The following is an 18213-nucleotide window of genomic DNA, read 5'->3' as shown; positions in this document are numbered from 1 at the left end:
TGATTGTGTTGTTGTCAAGAGACAGGCTAAGAGAATTTTCAAGTAAACGTAATGGGAGAAGAATATAAAATTTGGTGGAATAAGAAAAGTGATTTTAGTGGAGCACAATGTGCATTTTATATTATCATAGTTATAGCTAGTCATTGAACTAATCGCAACTACCTAGCTGATCCGCAACTAACCAATCTAACAGGCAATAATTACATTCTGATCATGGGCCTAAAGTCCCTTTAACTTTGTAATTGAAAAAGACGAGTAATTGGTTTAAGTTGTAAATATTTAATTCCTTTTTACAAGGTGTCCGTTCGAGAATTGTAAATGGAGAAACCTCTTAGCTCTACCAAAATATGGATGTGTTCTGCTTTAACAAGATTGTCGTCCATTAAGTATCCCTATGCTCAGTAAAAAATAAAACTCTTTGCTTAATTTATCTAAAATCCGTGATGTATACACCAACAAATTTGGGATCTAGCCAAAGAGCTTATCTGAGGAACTCCTAATTGAGCATTCACCAAGCTTGTTACACTGGGGTATTATTACTACCTTATTTGCTTGTATTATTACATGCTCTGTTCAAATTTAAAGTTCCATTTGCTGCTCTACCCAGTGTTCCTGAGAATAGGACAACTTGAAACACCACCTTCAGTACTACCATCAAACTCAGGACCTTTAAGAAGACCTCCAATCAGTTCATTTGCATCAAAAAAGAACTCCACCTTCACGATTTTCGAATCCTCATCCAACTGCGATCCAAAAATAACAAAAACATAAAATTGTTGCAGAAGAAAGGAAGAATCACTGTCTAAATCACCTCAACTAAATATGAGGTAAAATTAAAATCACCTCAGTCTTAGGTAGGTCGATAATATTTTGACATGTATCTTAGGAAATTTTACCTCTTATTTACTTAAGCTATGCATAGTAATTATCATCATAGTTGTTATTTTACCGTGAAAATAGCCATTCCATAGAATTCAATTTTTTCTCCAGTTGGAGCGTGGCCTTTGAAAGGACCCTCCATGTAGCCCCAGTGTCTAAACTTGTAGACAATTACTGGTGGTCCAGAATACACTTGGAGAATCTCCAAAGCAAACCCTCTTGGTAAAGTAGTAGTAAAAGCTATGTGAGATGAATATCTTGTTTCTTTGTCAGTTTTTGAGGTAGGAATGTTTGCAACATGGGAATGTAGCCTCCACCAAGTTCCCCTATCTCTTCCAAACTCATAGGCTTTCTCCCTGCATCATAACAACCAAGATTTCTTCAGATTGATTAAATGTTAACTTCAAAAACAGGTTTTTAAAATTCTGTAGATGCAATAATAGCTGGTAACTAAATCATGCTAACCATTTAGGCTGAAAGTAAATTTCTTAGGATCAATTGATCTGAAATCGTTTATATCAACTTTGTGGAAAAATTCCATTTCCCAATTTTTTACTAAAGTCTGCACCTGCTCTTCAAGTGATCCAGGAGGCCATTCCTGCAGCCATGAAAAGCATATAGTTGGTTGCAAACGTCAACTGACAAACTAGAATTTGTCACGTTGAAAATTAATCAGAGAAGCAAGATTTTACCACATCGAATTCAACATGAATTCATATTCAGTTCAACGAAAATCCAAACAGACATTTGGATTTGTCATTGACACATGAAAGGTGTTGTTTATTATTGAATTGAATTCTAACATGAACACTCTCATACATATTCAATACACTAGAATATTGGGAGATGAGAAAAAGAGAGACCTTGGTTCTGCCTTCTTCAAATAACTTATTCACAGCCTCATAGTTAGGTGGGGCACCAAATCTCCATTTGGTGTTCTTCTCTTGATCTCCGTGCAAATAGGTGCGGTACTTGTCCTTCTCAACACTTGGTGATGCCATCTTTGGCTACAAAAAAGAAGGAAGATAAGGTTTATGATATGAACAGAACTTCTGTTGAATATATATAAGATGTATGTTTTTTTTTTTGGGCTTAATTGCACTTTTGGTCCCCCAACTTTGGCCTTCCTGCGAAAATCGTCCCCAAACTTCAAAATTAGCAAAAAAGTCCCTAACGTTTACACCTGGTTGCAAAAATGATCAACCGTTCAATTCCATCCAATATTTAACGAATTCTGGGATAAAAATTAATAAAAAATAAGAAAATAAAACAAAAACCTAGAAATTGATGAAGGTTCATCTTCTTCAAAGAACCTTCAAAATTATCTTTAATTTTTTCCTCTTCTTTCTCCCTTCTTCACCTCTTCTCTCTTCAAGACTTCAACCTAAAACCCAGATGCAATGAACTCAATTACCCAAAATACATGAAACCAAATACATAATTCAAACATTTTGACCGACAATTACATTTCAAAGATCTGGGTTCTAAATCTTTTTTCGGATTCGAAGATATATACCTAGTTTATGGGTTTTTTTTTTTTTCGGTTTCAACCCGTTGTTTCCTTCCAAGGGCGAAGAGGCACCTCTCTGCCACCGCCGTCACGCCTCTTCTCTCCAAAATCCATATCTAATGAAGATCTCTGATTGTTCATGCAAATATAGCAGTGGCGGCTCCAATCTCCCCCTCGAACCTTCACCCAACGTAACAACGACGATCAAGTTTGAAGCATTTGCCCAGATCGCAGAGGAGGTGATGGGTTGAGGATGATGATGGCTGGGTGATAAGTGCCAAATTTACCTAGTTTTACATATTATTTTAGGCACTTATCTATGATAAAAGTGTGGAATTTCATATCAATTCAACCTCAACTGTGTAGTTCAGTAAATAATTAGAATTAGTATAGCTTTTATGTTGAATTTAGATTCTAATCCCTATTTTTGATGTAGGAATGGATGTTAAAGAATTTCCATTAAGATTTCATTGAAGAAAAGTAACAAGAGGGTGAAGAAATCCATTTTAGAGCAAAGAACTCGCTCAAGCCAAAGAAAATTCGCTCAAGCCAAATTTTCAGGGAAGATCTCGCTCAAGCGAGGTGGTATTTCGCTCAAACGAGCTATGGCGGCGCAGGAAACCCAGACATGAAGAAAGCCACCTGCTCGAGCGAACGCGAATCTCGCTCGAGCGAAATTAAGACGGTTTAAAGTCTATAAATGGCCAGAAACATGGCAGAACAGAGGGAGCTCGAATTTTTGCATCTTTTCTTCATTTCTCTTCACTTCCAGACCTTAGAAACAGGGGAGAAAGCTAGGAGCACTTGGGGATGAGGCTTGGGTGCCGGATTCGACGGCGAGACATCGCAGAGTCTTCGGTTCTTCTCGTTTCTTTTCCATGTTTGTAAAGTTATCCATGGAAATGGATAACTAATTTCTCTTGTTGGGGTTAGATGTAGTTGATAAATCTCTATGTGTTCTATTTGATTCAGTTTATATACTATCATGTTCCTTTGTTTATGATTTAGTGATTTTCTCTTGTGCTTCATGCTTGTTTTGGATTGATCACCTAGAACATGAATTTAGATTTAATAGGATGGTGGGAACTGGCTATTTAAATCTGAACTAGGAGAAATCATCTAATGACTCTAAGATCTAGGGATAGGGTTAGATCATTAGTCTATTCAAACATCCATGCGTAATGCTACTCACTATTGTTAATCGATCAAGGGATTGAGGGTTAATATAGCTGAGTTGATAATCTTCCACGCCGAGGGACTGGGTAGTAAGATAAGAAATGGTGGGAGGAATCATATGCATAGACATGATATGTATTTGAATCAGTAGGATATAGAAAGGTTAATCAATGGAATCTAATCCCAACAGTTTCTCTACCCTATTGTTTTCTATTTTGTTTTCCTTTGTTTTTATTTTCTGTTTGTTACAAAAATCCTCTCAAAATCTTCTGAAACCCCATTACTTAAGTTACTAAAACTATTGAACGGCATAGTGTTACCAATTCCCTGCGGATATGACAAAACCCTATGCTATACTGCAATTGAGTCTTGAGGATTTTAAAAGTAGTATTAGTGTAGAAAAATCTCTCAACACTAGGGGTTTTGAGATCCACAAAATAGTTCGTCGAGCTCGTGGATCTAGTTGCGACGATGGAGCTCCTCCGGTGGTTTCAAGAGAGAGATGGCAGTGCTTGCATCGCTATCAGACACGGCGGAGCAGAAAGAGGTTTCGTGGTGACTATGGTTCATTCCGGTGGCAGAGCTTGAGGCCGGAGAGGGCGAGGCGATGCAACATATCTGACGAGGTGCTTGGCAGTGGCGATTTAGAAGGGATCTGGTTTTTTTTTTTTTTTGAATAGGTTTCCATGGGTTAACTCTGTTTCTTTGCTTTTTTTCCTGATGATGTTTGAGTAGCTGTGTGAGGTTGAGGGTGGATTTTCTGCTTCATCTCATGAATATTGTTGGGTGATTTTTTTTAGCCTTGTTGGTGATTTTTTGGGTGGATTTTCATTTGCCACTGGTAATTAGTTTTTAGTGGTGGTGTTTAGAGACTTCGAGTTGATTCCTGCATGTGATTCTTCATGATAAATCTGATGGCAATTTCAATTTCATGAAGGTGAAAGCTGTTGTTCTTGTTGTTGTTGTTCTGTCTGCTGGACTGTTGCTCGTCCCTAAGGGCTTTGATAAGTATGAATTGAAGTGAAAGATGAGTGGGAGGTGGTGGGTGATGGTGGGTTCGGGGTTGGTGCTGGAAAATTTAAATTTAATAAATTCGATTAACTTAATTAAAATTATCACAAGTTAATTTTTTTATTGATATATAAGGATAGTGATTTTTGGATGAAAAAGCTTTGATTTACTCATTTATATGAAGTTGAAGGAAAAATGGGATGAAGATGATGAATTTCTGGGCTTTTAATATGAAGATGATGAATGTTTCATAGACTAAATTTTTTAATTAATTTTTTGAGGAATATTCCGTTAGTTTTTGGATGGAATTGGACGGAAAACCAATCTTGCAACCCGGCGTAAACGTTAGAGATGTTTTTTGCTAATTTTAAAGTTTGGGGACGATTTTCGCAGGAAGGCTAAAGTTGGGGGACCAAATGTGCAATTAAGCCTTTTTTTATAGACAAATGTTAGCTGTTAATTTGTTAGTAAATTAGTTCTTCGCTAAAATTTGAACTCTGGTCCTTCACCCTGCAAATCCCTTCATTTGATATGAATACATATAAGATGTATGTTATGAGAATGTATAACCGTTAGATTTAATCATAAATGGTTAAGATTAAAACATTCGGTCATTTGATTTTTTGTTTAGAAAATCATACATATTTAAGTGGTCACGTGATTATCACATTACAATTAAATTATTTTAATCTTAACTGTTTATGATAATATCTAACTGTTTATGATTATATTTAACGGTCATAATTATTCTCTGATATTCTGATCATTCTCACCAATATATATATAATATGGTACTTGCTCATCAAGTAATTGTTAGAGTCAGTGTCGTCTTCAGAGAAAATGATGTGTGCCAACCCGTTCTTGTGGACTAACAGCAAACTTTTGCCACACATTGGAATTTCAAGATTTTGGGAATGAATTGACTATTTCATAGTTAATACTAATACAATTTCATTTTGAATTAATAACTTTTGTTTCAAAAGGTGACAACTTTCCTGTCAAAGAGAAATTTTAAATGTGTCAAATCTTTTGTAATAAATCATTAGTATTTACGGTATTTACAACTAGTTAGTGACTAGTCTAAAAATATCATCCAACAGTGATTGAAAATAAGAGGCAAAATTTATTCACGGGTTTAGAGATTAATTTTATCAGTAGTTAATTTATTGGTCACTAAATGCTAGCAACTGAACTGAGGTACATTGGATTTATTGTTGAATTGTTAAGATTAAAATTTGGAATGCTCAAGAGAATTCTCAAGTAGGAGTGTTAGAAGTGAGACTATTCTCTTGTGTCTATCTAAAAAAAGTTGCTATGAAGCTGCTACCATCATTCATATTCCTATCATTTTCCACCTAATTTTCTATATATCTATCTTTTCTCTTTTCATTATGTCACCAATACATCTTTTATTTTCTCTATTTTGCTTCCTATCTCTTTCCTCTCTTCACTCCATTTACACTTCACTTATTATGTCATCAAAACTTTTTCCATCTAAAAACTATGTTGACTGAATTTCTTGATGTAGTGGTTGTACTTTTTTGTAACATCATAAACCAATTATCCAAAAGCTTAAATCATTGGTAAATGACATATGAATGATTATATTTCTAACATGTATACTCACTTCTGCTTGGAGCGTGAACAAACAATACACAATACCATGTGCTAAAATTCAACATTTTTTATTAGAAGAATTGTTGGTGGCAATGATTGAATTCTAGACCAATTAATCATAAAGACTTTGATACCATGTCATGAACTAATTATCACAAAAATTTAAGTTGTTGAGTAAATGACACATGAATGATTATATTTCTAACGGTAACAACCCATATCATTTCACTTGTAAGGTTGCGTATGTCATATGGCAGTGGTAAAATTTATTTTTAGAAACCAAATCCACTTCCACCTAAGTGAGATAGTAGGAGAAAAGAGATAAATAAGTATGATATGTGATATGATAGAAAAAGAAAAGAAATATGAAAAGAAAGTAAGTGAAAATGAGATAGAAGAGGAACTAAAGTATGAATGTATCAAAACTCTATACTAATATGCGAATATACGCAGAGTGCAGACAGACTTATAAGGTGTCATTGTCCTGCTTGTAAAATACACTACTGTTGTTAGTTTCCTACTAGTTTGAGAGTACCTCACTACCAACCGATACAGTGTGACATCATGTGAGAAAAAGAACATGTTCAAAGATATTCATAATATAGATAGAAATAAAACTAGAATGTCAAAACAAATAGTTCAGGGTGAACTTAACAAGTTGACAAATAGCAGTGGAAATTAATATAACATCAGAGTAACAAAAAGTTCATTGTCTGCCTAGAAAGGTGACAAAACACAAAATCATGATAAACTAGATCCTGTTACTAAGATCAAATTTCAAGATGTCAATGATAAGATGACCATTCAAATCTTACTGGCTGCAAAGTTCTTCTTCAGATCTGCCCATTCATCTTCAACTATCTTCTTATTAGTTAGGGCCACTTTGTAAGAAGTCTCATACTTCTTTAAATCTGTGATGATATTCTTGCAATCTGGAACCCATTGAGCAACCTGAGCCTTTAATTTCCCACTTTCAACATCACAACAATCCATTTCTCTCTTCAGCCTGTCTCTGGTCTCAATCAAACCCCTTAATTTTTCTTCTAGTTCAGAAATCTCAGAATTGATCTCTTCAAATTGTATTTTATGTTGAGAGACTTTTGAATTAATGTGCTCTTGGCTGGCTTTGGCACTTCTCAGTTGTTCTGACAGAAGAGATCTTGACTGTACAAGCTGATCATAATCATGGATAGTTTTTTGGGCAGTCACAAATTTTACATCAACACCTTCAATGAAATGTTTTAACTTGTAAATTACCGGCTGAAGCTTGACAGGGATTTGGTCTTCAAATAGGTCAAGTTGCTCCAATACATGAAGTAGTTGTTGCTTGACTTCATCATCTAAAGAAATAACTTCAAGGGAAGTTTCCAAAAGCGTCTCTAATTTTTCAAGGAGGTTCTGGACTTTAGTCTCTGAAACAACTGAGTGAGTGGACAGTGGAGACAACTTATAACTATCAAATAACATGCTCTCAAGCTCGGCAAACGGATCAGAATCTGGTTCAAGATGCTGATTGTCTGTCAAGTCTTTTTCTTCTGACAGTTTAATAGTCTGGCTTGAATTGATGTTAGAAGCACTTGGTGTGTCAAAGCAGATAATCTGATAAATATATTAAGTGTTATTTTCCCAATTAAGACAGAAAGGAGTGTTAATTATGCAAAGTTCGTCATGTATGCTTAAAATTAATTTGACATATGTGAAGTACGAAAACACATTGTACAATAACTTTGTAATTCAGTCAAAAGTGGCGAATAGAAATCATAATACAGATAAGTCACTTACTTGATTTTCAGCCATTGAACTTTTACAGCAATCCTCATCCTTCGAACTTTGTGGTTTTCTCTCACAGCTGAGTTCTGTTGAAACAAAATAAAAAGTTAATCCTCCCAAATTCTATTCTTCTTAGTCTGAAAATATTTAAAGCAAAATCAGGTAAAACCAAATATAGCGCCTTCAACTACACGATACACAAGAAGAACACTTGCCTAGAAAAGAATATGAGAATAACCAGCCTATTGTTTTAAAATGCGGTTCCCACATGCAATAAGGGTCAAAGTATTGCGGTTTTGAATAGGAACAACATAACCACAACTGTAGTTGTATTAATTGAATTTCCCAAGTTGGCAATTTTTTTATAATATAATTGGAACTATGAATCTATAATTGGTATTGAAATATAAAATCAGACATGTGGTTTACACCAAATCGAAGCCAATAGCAAAAAGGAGTCTAAACTCTAAAACAAGGGAGTAGGGAAGTTTCATATATACCAGTGACACTGTGACATGGAGATTTTTCATCTAAGTCATTTTTTTCATCTTGCGTACATGATGAAGTGGTTTGGTGCTCTTCCTGCAATTTCTCAATCTGGTAATTATCTTTGTCATGATTAGAACCTATACATCCAATTCCACTGGCTCTAGGTTGTAACTCATCAATATCTTGTGCACTGAAGGGTTCTAACTCAAAGGCAGACACCGGGTAGACCCCACACGCCTTTACTTTCGTCTTTGACCATTGTCCATCTTCACCAATAACACTGAATTTAAATATGTTGAAAGGATTAAACACTCCACTTTGTGGCATTTTCTTATGAAAAGAATTGTCCCCACCTTTCGTGATGTCAAGATACCATAGAAACACATGATCTGAAATCAAGTTTTGGTCGCCCAGAAAGCTATGGATTCTGTTGGAATAGTTGTAGATATTATACTCAACATATTTATCTTTACCATTTGTAGTCAACTGAGAAACAACGACGCAGAAAATAAAGCCGCATAAGCCAGATAGAGAAATATTTGGAATAGTTATCCAAGTCTCTTCAGAACGATAGGTAAACCAGTCCGGAACTCGGGCACCAGGGAGGAGAACAAATCTGGGATGTTGTAGCACTCGCAATTCAGTGAAGTCTGTCTCCAGAGATGTGCAGTTAATGGCGCTTAACATGTGCAGCGATGGCGGAAGCTCCGGTAGAGACACAAGTTTCATGCAGTTGTCTAACCACAGCTCTTCTAGCATCAAGAGGTTCTTGATGTTTGCAGGCAAGCTCTCAATGCTGCTTCCACTTAGTTTTAAACATGTCAATGATGGTAACAAGCCAATGATGTCAGGGAGTTCTTCTAAGTTGCAACAGTTTTCCACATCCAACAATAATAAAGATTGTAGACCATCAAGGATAGAACATAGGTTCGACGCTTTGAGTTGCTTGCAGCCAGAAAGGACCAGACGTGTAAGGGATCCCATTCCCAGATTATAAGGTAACTTATTGTTCTCAAAAGTGTCAATATGATCACAACCTTGTAGATTAACAAGTGAAAGCTTCTCGCAGTGCCAAATTGATGAGGGTAGTTCTTGGATAACTGTACCATCTAGCCACAGTTCCTTTAGTTCCTTTGAGGAGACTGAAAATTCCTTCAAGGATGAGCAGTTGCTTAGGCGAAGGTAATGGAGAGATTTTAAATGAATTTCGGTTTGAAGGGTTTCAAGCTCTGTGCAGCCTCCTAAATCCAGAAATTTAAGCTCGTGGAGACACAAAATGGATGGATGAACTTCACGCAAACTTTTACACTCAAGAAGAGATAGCCCTTCTAGCTTTGTGGCCATAGATAAATCTGGGACCTCAACAAGGTTTTGGGAGAAAGCAAGGTCGATTTCTTTTAAATTCACAAGATCCTGTATCAAGAAAGACATTTCGCAAGGAAATGTTAACCTTAGGACTCCCTCCTATTGCATACAAATTTAAAAACAAAGTATAATGTATAGACAAATTCATACCTGAACTCCGTCCCAAAGCTTTTCTAGGTGGCTGTTGGGCATGGAAAGCTCTACAAGGAATTTAGCAGAGAAGGATGATGGCAAAGACTCCATATGGTATCCGTGCCATTGTAGGTACCTCAATTTGTGAGGCAATGACTCAAGACCATTAGGAAGGTATATATTGCACCTATCACTCCGCATATCAGAATGGAATTTGAGAAATCTTATGTTGCACATTTTTGTAAAGGAATTATAGCTCAAATGAAGATCCTTTATTATAGACACATCTAAAATTATGCCTTCTACAACTTCAGTTCCCTGACAAATGAAAAATTGTAGTATTAGTTAATGAAAGCGATACTAGTTAGCTACATTGTATAAACAACCATTCATTTTCAAATAAAAGTAATTGAAACTTGTACTAACCCTATTATATTTCAGCACATCATATACTTCCTGAGGATCCCACAATCGACTTCGTTTCCCAGGATCATTGATAGATTCCTGATCAACAATATTATGGCCCATTTCTTGTATCAAGTCATGCATTTCTACTGTATCCTTAACTGAAATAGTTATCAGGGACTTATCCAAAAGGGCTTCTATCCCAATAGTTGCATAGAAATCACAAGCTTCAAGTAGACTCGTTACATGATCTCTGGATTCTCCTTTTAAGAAACATGCAATGTCTAGAAATATGCACTGCTCTGTGCGATCCAAGTCATCAAAACTTAATTTTAATACATTGTGAATTTTCACTTCTTGAATCTTTTGGAGCTTTCTCACTTCACTTTTCCATGCTTCTGTACTTCTCGAACGAAGACGTGCACCCAGAACTTTTAAAGCCAAAGGATTTCCTTTGCAGTAGGAAATTACACTTTTTGATAGCTCCTCGTATCCATTTTTAGGATGCTTTTCTCTGAAGGCATTCAAGCAGAAAAGCTGAAGAGAGTCAGTGTCGTTCAATTCCTTGACCTCATATACTTCATCAACATGGCTAAATATGTGCTTATCTCTAGTTGTTACGATCACCCTACTTCCCGGTCCCAAAAAATCGTACTCACCAATTAGACCTTCTAACTGCTCTGATGTAGCCACATCATCCAAGACAATAAGAACCTTTTTTCGTCTAAGCCTACTCGCCACAAATTGGGATTCAACTTTGGGTACATCAACATGGAGATTTTCTTCACCCAACAGTTGAGAAAGAAGTTTGTTACGTAAGGTATCTAGACCAAACTTTTCTGACAGTTCCCTTACACTTGCGAGAAAGCAAACACCTTCAAATTGAGAAGACAGTTTGGCATGTAAAGCAATTGCCAAGGTTGTCTTACCTATGCCACCCATGCCCCATATTCCAATCATTCGAACTTTACCTGAGCCAATTTTCAATAAGGGTTCAACCTCTACATAGTTACCCTCAATTCCAACCAGTCCTTTTAATTCAATTGGGTATCTGAGATTCAGTTTGTGTAAAACATCTTCAACAATGTCCTTGATAAATCCAGATTCAGTCCTACCACAAAAAAGGGTTAAAATAGTTACAGTAAAGAATGTTTCACAAGTCAATCTAGTATTTGGCTCCTCTAAAGTGAGAGGATCACTTTAGAGGGTAAAGTAAGTCATCACATCCATTAATTGAGTTGCTTTATTGACTTTTCAAAGTAGGAGTAGGTAATCACTATAAATGGTTGTGATGACTTACTTGAGAAGAGTTGGACTCGTCAATTTAATAAAGAAGTGAAAAGAACAAACATAAAGATAATTCATTAACTAGAATCTCTGAACAAATTGGTAGCCTAGTGTGAGTGAGTAACAACACAAAAGAAAGTTAGGGAATGATAAATTCAATATCTCAAGAGAAGAAACTGATTTCTCTGTTTTTAACTAGGCACAGCATTCCTCCAGCCCTCTGAATTGTTGAGTAATTGCAAGTGAGAATATGTAAGTATCTAAAAAGAAAAACACTACAAATACAAGACAAGCACAAACATACCACAAATTCTAAAAATGACAAAACATGACACAGATTTACTATAAACATATAATAGTAGTACATATAAATTATATTCTGACTAAAAACAGACACCATATCAATGTTTCATGAGTTAATATTGATAGTTAATACAAATTGATCTTATTATTTTAGTATTTGGAACTTCAGCTAAGATTTCAGTTGTTATATGCGTGAATCTCGTCGTGTTGTAATAATAGTAATCTGGTATTCAGACAAAAAAGATTGGTAGAAAAAGACAAAAGATTGAAGTATTTTATTAAGTTTGTATGGTTATGGAGTTCTGGCACTCACACACTTCTGAGTTTTTGACTTAAGGTAAGACAAAAAGGAAAGACAAAGAAAAACAAGATCCATTTGTTTGGGCATAAAAAGTGATTGTTTATGGTTTACAGTTAAATTTCGATCCTTACTAGCCCCAGTCTTGGAGACAACTTTAGGCTTCCTGACACAGTCGTAATTGTGAGAGCAATTTAATTTAGTAAAAAAAAACAAAAAAGTGTAGAGTTAAGAAGAAGATACCTGTAAGTTTGAAAGTCCCACCCAGCCAAATTGGCTGCTTTTGTGAGAGCAGATTTCCATTTCTGCACCTTTTCATTGTTACCCTTCAGATCCACCTCATGTTTTGCAAACGCTTCTTTGAAGCTCCCTGTCTGCTTCCTTACATGTGATGGATCTACTTTGTAGAACACAGGTATAACAACCTGTCCATGATCCTTCATGCATTCTATAATCTTAGTGATCTCATCCAAGCACCACTTGGAGTTAGCATAGTTTTCTGAGAAGATGACAACAGATACATGTGACTCTTCAATTGCTCTGATGAGTGCTGATGAGATCTCATCTCCCTTTTCAAGCCTGTAGTCTATGTAGGTTTCAATTTTCTTTTGGATTAGAGCCTCATGAAGATGGCTTGTGATGTTGTCACGTGTGTCTTCACCTCGAAAGCTAAGAAAAACATCATGCTTTTTGGGATGAGATTGAGACCCCATTGAAGAAGAAGCAAAGTTGATTATTTGCTGGTGATTCATTATGATTTGCAAATGCTACACCATTGACAATCAAAACAAACACTAATTTTGCTTAGAAGTATGATATGGAAGATTCAGGACAAACAAGAGGAGACTGTAATGGTAGACCAGACATGTTAACAATATTTCTATCTCCTCATCTCCACCACAATTCGCTCTTATCTCTTTCCTACCTCACTTTGTAAAGTCAAACGTGTACTCAGTCCGGGAAGTTAAGACTAGTGATTCCATTTTTTTTTTATAATTAAATTGAAATGAAGCATAAGGATACTTCAATCCAATACAAGTAGTAGAAAATAATACTAGTGATTCCATGTATTTCATCTTAGAGTAAAATGTGAAAAGAAAAAGACTTGGAAAAAGTTGTATTTTGAGGTATGTATCTCATTAATGGTGATTCATTACGATTTTCAAATGCTACACCATTGTCAATCAAATCAAACACTAATTTTCTTTGTCATCTAGCACATCATTTCGTAAGGTTTAAACGCGTGCTCAGTCTTGGAAGTTACAAGTGGAAACTGCAAAAAGTCACCTTACCATACTCATAATACCCAATAGTCGAATACCCACTTTGGTTTCCAGTTTATTTCTACTCATACCAACATTCTCTTTTTTTTTTCTAGTGTGACGAAGGTTAAAATGTCTACTAAAAAGTGTAATTTAGGAATTGAACTTTTTATTTAGGTTTCAAACAACCACTTTATACCGCTGTAACCGCACTCATTGGGTATCATTCTCTTCTTATTAGCACATTATTTTTTGTGAGAAGTGAAAATAACATCAAACAAAGTAATAGCACAAAGTAAGATAATAGGAAGAAAAAATAAATAAAAAATGAAAGGATTTTTCAAATTGTTTGTGTGAAAAATAAATAAATGAATGTCCTTGAATAATAGTTCAAGTGGTAAAAGCATGAGTTAGAAAGGAGGAGATCTAAAAATCAATCATGGAGAGTTATAGTTTACCTTTCTAATGTAAAAAAAAAATACTATTTTATCAATATATATTATATAAGATATACATGTGCTTTAAACCATAAAATAAGATATGCATGTGCCAAATTTAAATATATAATTAAAATTAATATAAATACATATTAGTACAGTTATTTTACTATTTATGAATAAATTATCATGAATATTTATTTTTTTCTCTAACAAATCAAAAGGTGCGATAAGGAATGAGAAAGAAGCGTAATTTTGGACAAAGATTTGCCAGTTTCATGTTTTCTTGTATGAGGAGTGCAGAAAATTGAGTCACTGCTTTAGATGTAAAATTGAGTATTTAGAGTTGATATACAATTTTATATTGAAATTGATAACTTTGATAACAATTTTCCAATTAAAAAGGAATTAAATGCATCAATTTTTATTTTTCTTAAATTCAGTAGCTTGTTTTTTCAATCTATACAACTAATTAGCTACCGCTGTAATTTTTTATGGCTAACAGGGAAAATTTGATCGCTAAAATAGTCAACAATTGGTTTAGAGACTGTGTTCATCACATATAACGTATTGGTTACGTTGATGACTAATTAGTGACAGATTTTTTATAACTAATTTTGTGATGAATTCTGATGTACTTTTCATATGAATTTTAGGCTGCGGATCAAAGATTTTCATGTTGGAGGGGCTGAAAGAAAATAAAAAAACTTTGTCAATAAATCTTTATATATACTTTACATAATTAAAAAAATTATTTAAATAAAACTTTGCATATTTATCAAGTAATATATCAACAATGAGAATGTCATATTCGATCTAGTTGCGAAACCGAGTCTTAACAACTTTCATAGCAGACACTCAGTAGATGTTAAAATAGGAAGTGTTAAAACAAGATGTATCAATTTCTCAACAATTGGGATCATTTCTGCTTTTCCTATTTCACTTAGCTCCTAGTAAAACTCGGAAATTAAACTTTTTTTTTTCTAAATTAAGATCTTCGGAACATTTGAAAGACAATGCCTTATAACGAAACGGTAAATTCCTATTTTCCAACTTGAAAAAAATCATCTTCATAAAGTCTCTCAACAAGCTTACATATTTTCTCATTATCAAATGATTTAAAATTTTCCTTAGGATCTAAATATGAACTAAAGATAAGAAGTTACGCCGCCTCGACATTAAATCTTCTATTTAACTCTGATAGTTGCTAATCAATTGCAGAAAAAAAAATATTTATTCTGTAAGTTTGTGGAGGATGACAATGAAAAAAGACGAAGAATAATATTAATTTGTACATAAAAATAAATAAATAAACTAAAATTCTTGCGGGGGGTGGGTGTGGCCCGTTCCAGTCCCCAGCTAAATACGCCCCAGAATTATGATATACACTGAAAATTCGCTATTACCGATATAAAAATCACTACAATTAGTTCTTAGAGTACGGCCCCGAAACTAGTGAAGTAAAAGTCAACACTAACCATCATTTAGAGTTGACTTAGTGTTGGGGTGACGTTAAACCAATGCTAAAGTTTAGCGTCAATAGTCATGCTTATTTGACACTATTTTTACTTTGTACGAAGACCAACGCCAATGCATTTTTTTAACGCCAGTCGTATAGGCCAATGCTATTTTATCGACATCAGCCTGACCCGGCTCTATTTACTAGCGGTTTTAAAACAATTCGTGGATGTTTAAAACCGCCACAAACTACATGTACAACTTGAAAACGAGCTCTCTACAAACATACATACATAAATCGAGCTACAGACAACACAAATAGTTAGAGACAACATAATCGAGCTCTCTACAAACATACATATACATGAATAGCCAAAAACTGTATGATCACAACTTGGCCCCATGAAATTTAAATATTATAAAACCCAAAATTACAGACTAACATAAATCTGCTAATAGTTATACCTACTTTCAACATAAATCCAGCTATTACAAACATACATACATCTTAAAGACAAACATTACATGAAGCACCACTTAAGTTAAGCCCCATGAGTAGAAAAAAGAAAACTAAAATCCTCTCCAGGAAATAAAAGTTACAGTAAGTTGGAAAGGTGTTTGCAAAATAGACAAACAACCCAAAATAGAGTTACAAAATTCATGCTCAAGTTAACCAAATTTCACAGAAACTAAAGTACAAAACAATATTACAAACTGATAGAGAATGAGTGAAAAAGGCAACAGAAACATGGCAGCAGCAAGAGTGAATTATACCGTTGAGGGAAAATATTAAAGCTTTTGTTGATCACAAAGCAAGATTTAAAGAAAGACAACCAGGAAAAGAGAGAACCACTATAAAGTATTACACTTTTGTTTCGCATCTATCGAAGTTTGAAGCCTTATAGAAGTGGAATAATGATACCAGCCAAAATGGAACTCCAAACATTCTCAGCTTCTCATTCACACAACAGATGATTAATGAATGATACATGTATCAGTAGAAAAACACACTGACCCTAGCGTCTAAGTTTTTCACCTTTTTCTTCTTATCAAACAAAAAAAATAAAACACAAGATGTAATGTTTGTATATACACACACGTCGTGCATTAGTCATTTCCTTTACATATATATGTCAAAATATATAAAATATAAGGAAGATCAAAGAATACATAGAAAAGGAAAGGAAGAGGAAACAGGGGAAGGAAAAAACTGAGGAACATAAAAGGAACACTTACTGGTGGACATGGTAGCAGAGCAAAGTCCTGGTTCTGGTTGTAACCAGAGCAATCCAGGTAGTGTTATAACCTCCTTTACAAACAAAGACAAAGGCATTTCCTGGCGGAGCAAACCCACACACATCAGCACTAACCTCTCAAGTGACACCACAAGTATAGGCACCACAATCCATGGCACGCAATAATAAGATTTAAAACATATATTGTTTCCATATTCAAAAGGAAAGAGACTAATGAGATTAGAGTTACCATATCCACCAAATGACTGATTTTACTACAGCACAAGTGGCCTTCAACACATCTGTGGCATTTTCTTCCTCATCAAAATCTATGACAGCAAGCAAGCTTCTTCAGCATAATGGAACTTGTACCATGACTTAAAACCCAATAGACTCAAATAATCATTTCATCAAACAAGTAATGTGCACATAGAAATACATCAAACGTGAACCAAAATTGCAGAATAAAAACATGCATTTCTTTGATGATCCAATCATTCCTATTTCAAGAGTAAAAAAATATATATACCACATGCTGCAATCAATGGATATCCTCACGTTTGGTTGAGTGCTTAGAAACAAGGAAGCAACAGAAATGGTAGTAAAAGTGAAGAAGAGGGAGGGGAAAGACCTGCTCTTCGCTGATGAGTTGTTGAAACTTGTCCTTGAAAGCGGGACGGTGGCGGGCGCCGCACTCCTCGCCGGTGAGGTAGCGGGAGTCAGCGCTTTGCGAGGAGGAGGAGGGGGTAGGGAGGCATTGTGGCGTTGAGAGCAAAGGTCGTTGCGGAAGCAGGTGATGAATGCGCGGCAAAAGGCGGGGACACTAGAAAGGTTGACGGGGCGGTGTGGGCACCAAAAGTTTGGAGAGGTAAAAAAGGGATTTGGGTTTGCCACCCTACCCATAGGTAGGGGTGTGAGCGGTTATGGTCCGGCTTACGAATCCGATTAAACCAATTCGAACCGAACACATTATGGTGGGTTGGATTGGATCATTGGTTCGATTCGGATTTTTTTTTACTGAATCCGATCACCATCGGTTCGTTATCGGATTTAGGGATGTAAAAACCGATCAATTCGAACCAACCCTATGAATTGAAAATTGTTTTACATTAAGCTCAAACAATTTCAGATCATTACATTACGTATTTATATTTGTATTAGAGATGATAGTTTTATTTAGATTATATGGACTATGTCATTATCGAATGTTCCGTTCTTTAAAAATGTTGGATTTTCTATCTTATTTATATTTTTTCACGTTTTTAGAATAATTTTCATGCATATTTACAAATAATTTTTTTTATTTTAAATCCGATCATCCAAACCCAACCAATCCGATTGAGATCGGGTTGGTTTGATTTGGATTTAGAAGTAAGAATCATGAAATCCGAACCAACGCAAACCGAATGGACTAGGCGAGACTCCAGGGTCCCTCGCCCAGGACCGCCAGCTTAGGGCGACGAGCAGACCAGGGACTTGGGCCTCCTCCCAGAGGCCCAACCGGCCCATTAGGAATGGTTAAAAGGCGCCAAGCCCAATTCAACATCTATAAATAAGGGATGAATACCAATTGTAAAGG

General features: G+C 35.3%; 1 protein-coding gene, 1 long non-coding RNA gene and 1 pseudogene across 2 annotated transcripts; all 3 read right to left on the bottom strand.

Moving 5' to 3' along the window:
• Positions 1–407: 407 nt before the first annotated feature.
• Positions 408–1917, bottom strand: LOC130731984 (pathogen-related protein-like; annotated as a pseudogene).
• A 4857-nt stretch (positions 1918–6774) lies between these two features.
• On the bottom strand, positions 6775–13161 carry LOC130740971 (TMV resistance protein N-like). The gene is made up of 6 exons (XM_057593714.1): positions 12486–13161; positions 10376–11465; positions 9968–10267; positions 8464–9865; positions 7976–8049; positions 6775–7792 (listed from the first exon to the last, which is right to left on the bottom strand). The coding sequence occupies exons 1-6, from the start codon at positions 12992–12994 to the stop codon at positions 6998–7000; spliced, it is 4170 nt and encodes a 1389-aa protein (XP_057449697.1). The 5' UTR covers positions 12995–13161; the 3' UTR covers positions 6775–6997.
• Positions 13162–15352: 2191 nt separating this feature from the next.
• On the bottom strand, positions 15353–17550 carry LOC130731983 (uncharacterized). The gene is made up of 3 exons (XR_009016907.1): positions 17266–17550; positions 16885–16963; positions 15353–16735 (listed from the first exon to the last, which is right to left on the bottom strand). It is a non-coding gene; the product is annotated as an uncharacterized LOC130731983 (long non-coding RNA).
• Positions 17551–18213: the final 663 nt, after the last annotated feature.

This window comes from Lotus japonicus, chromosome 1 (genome assembly GCF_012489685.1).
Source record: "Lotus japonicus ecotype B-129 chromosome 1, LjGifu_v1.2".
Classification (NCBI taxonomy): Eukaryota; Viridiplantae; Streptophyta; class Magnoliopsida; order Fabales; family Fabaceae; genus Lotus; species Lotus japonicus.
The sequence above is the reverse complement of the archived record's forward strand: the minus strand, read 5'-3'. Positions and strand labels throughout refer to the sequence as shown.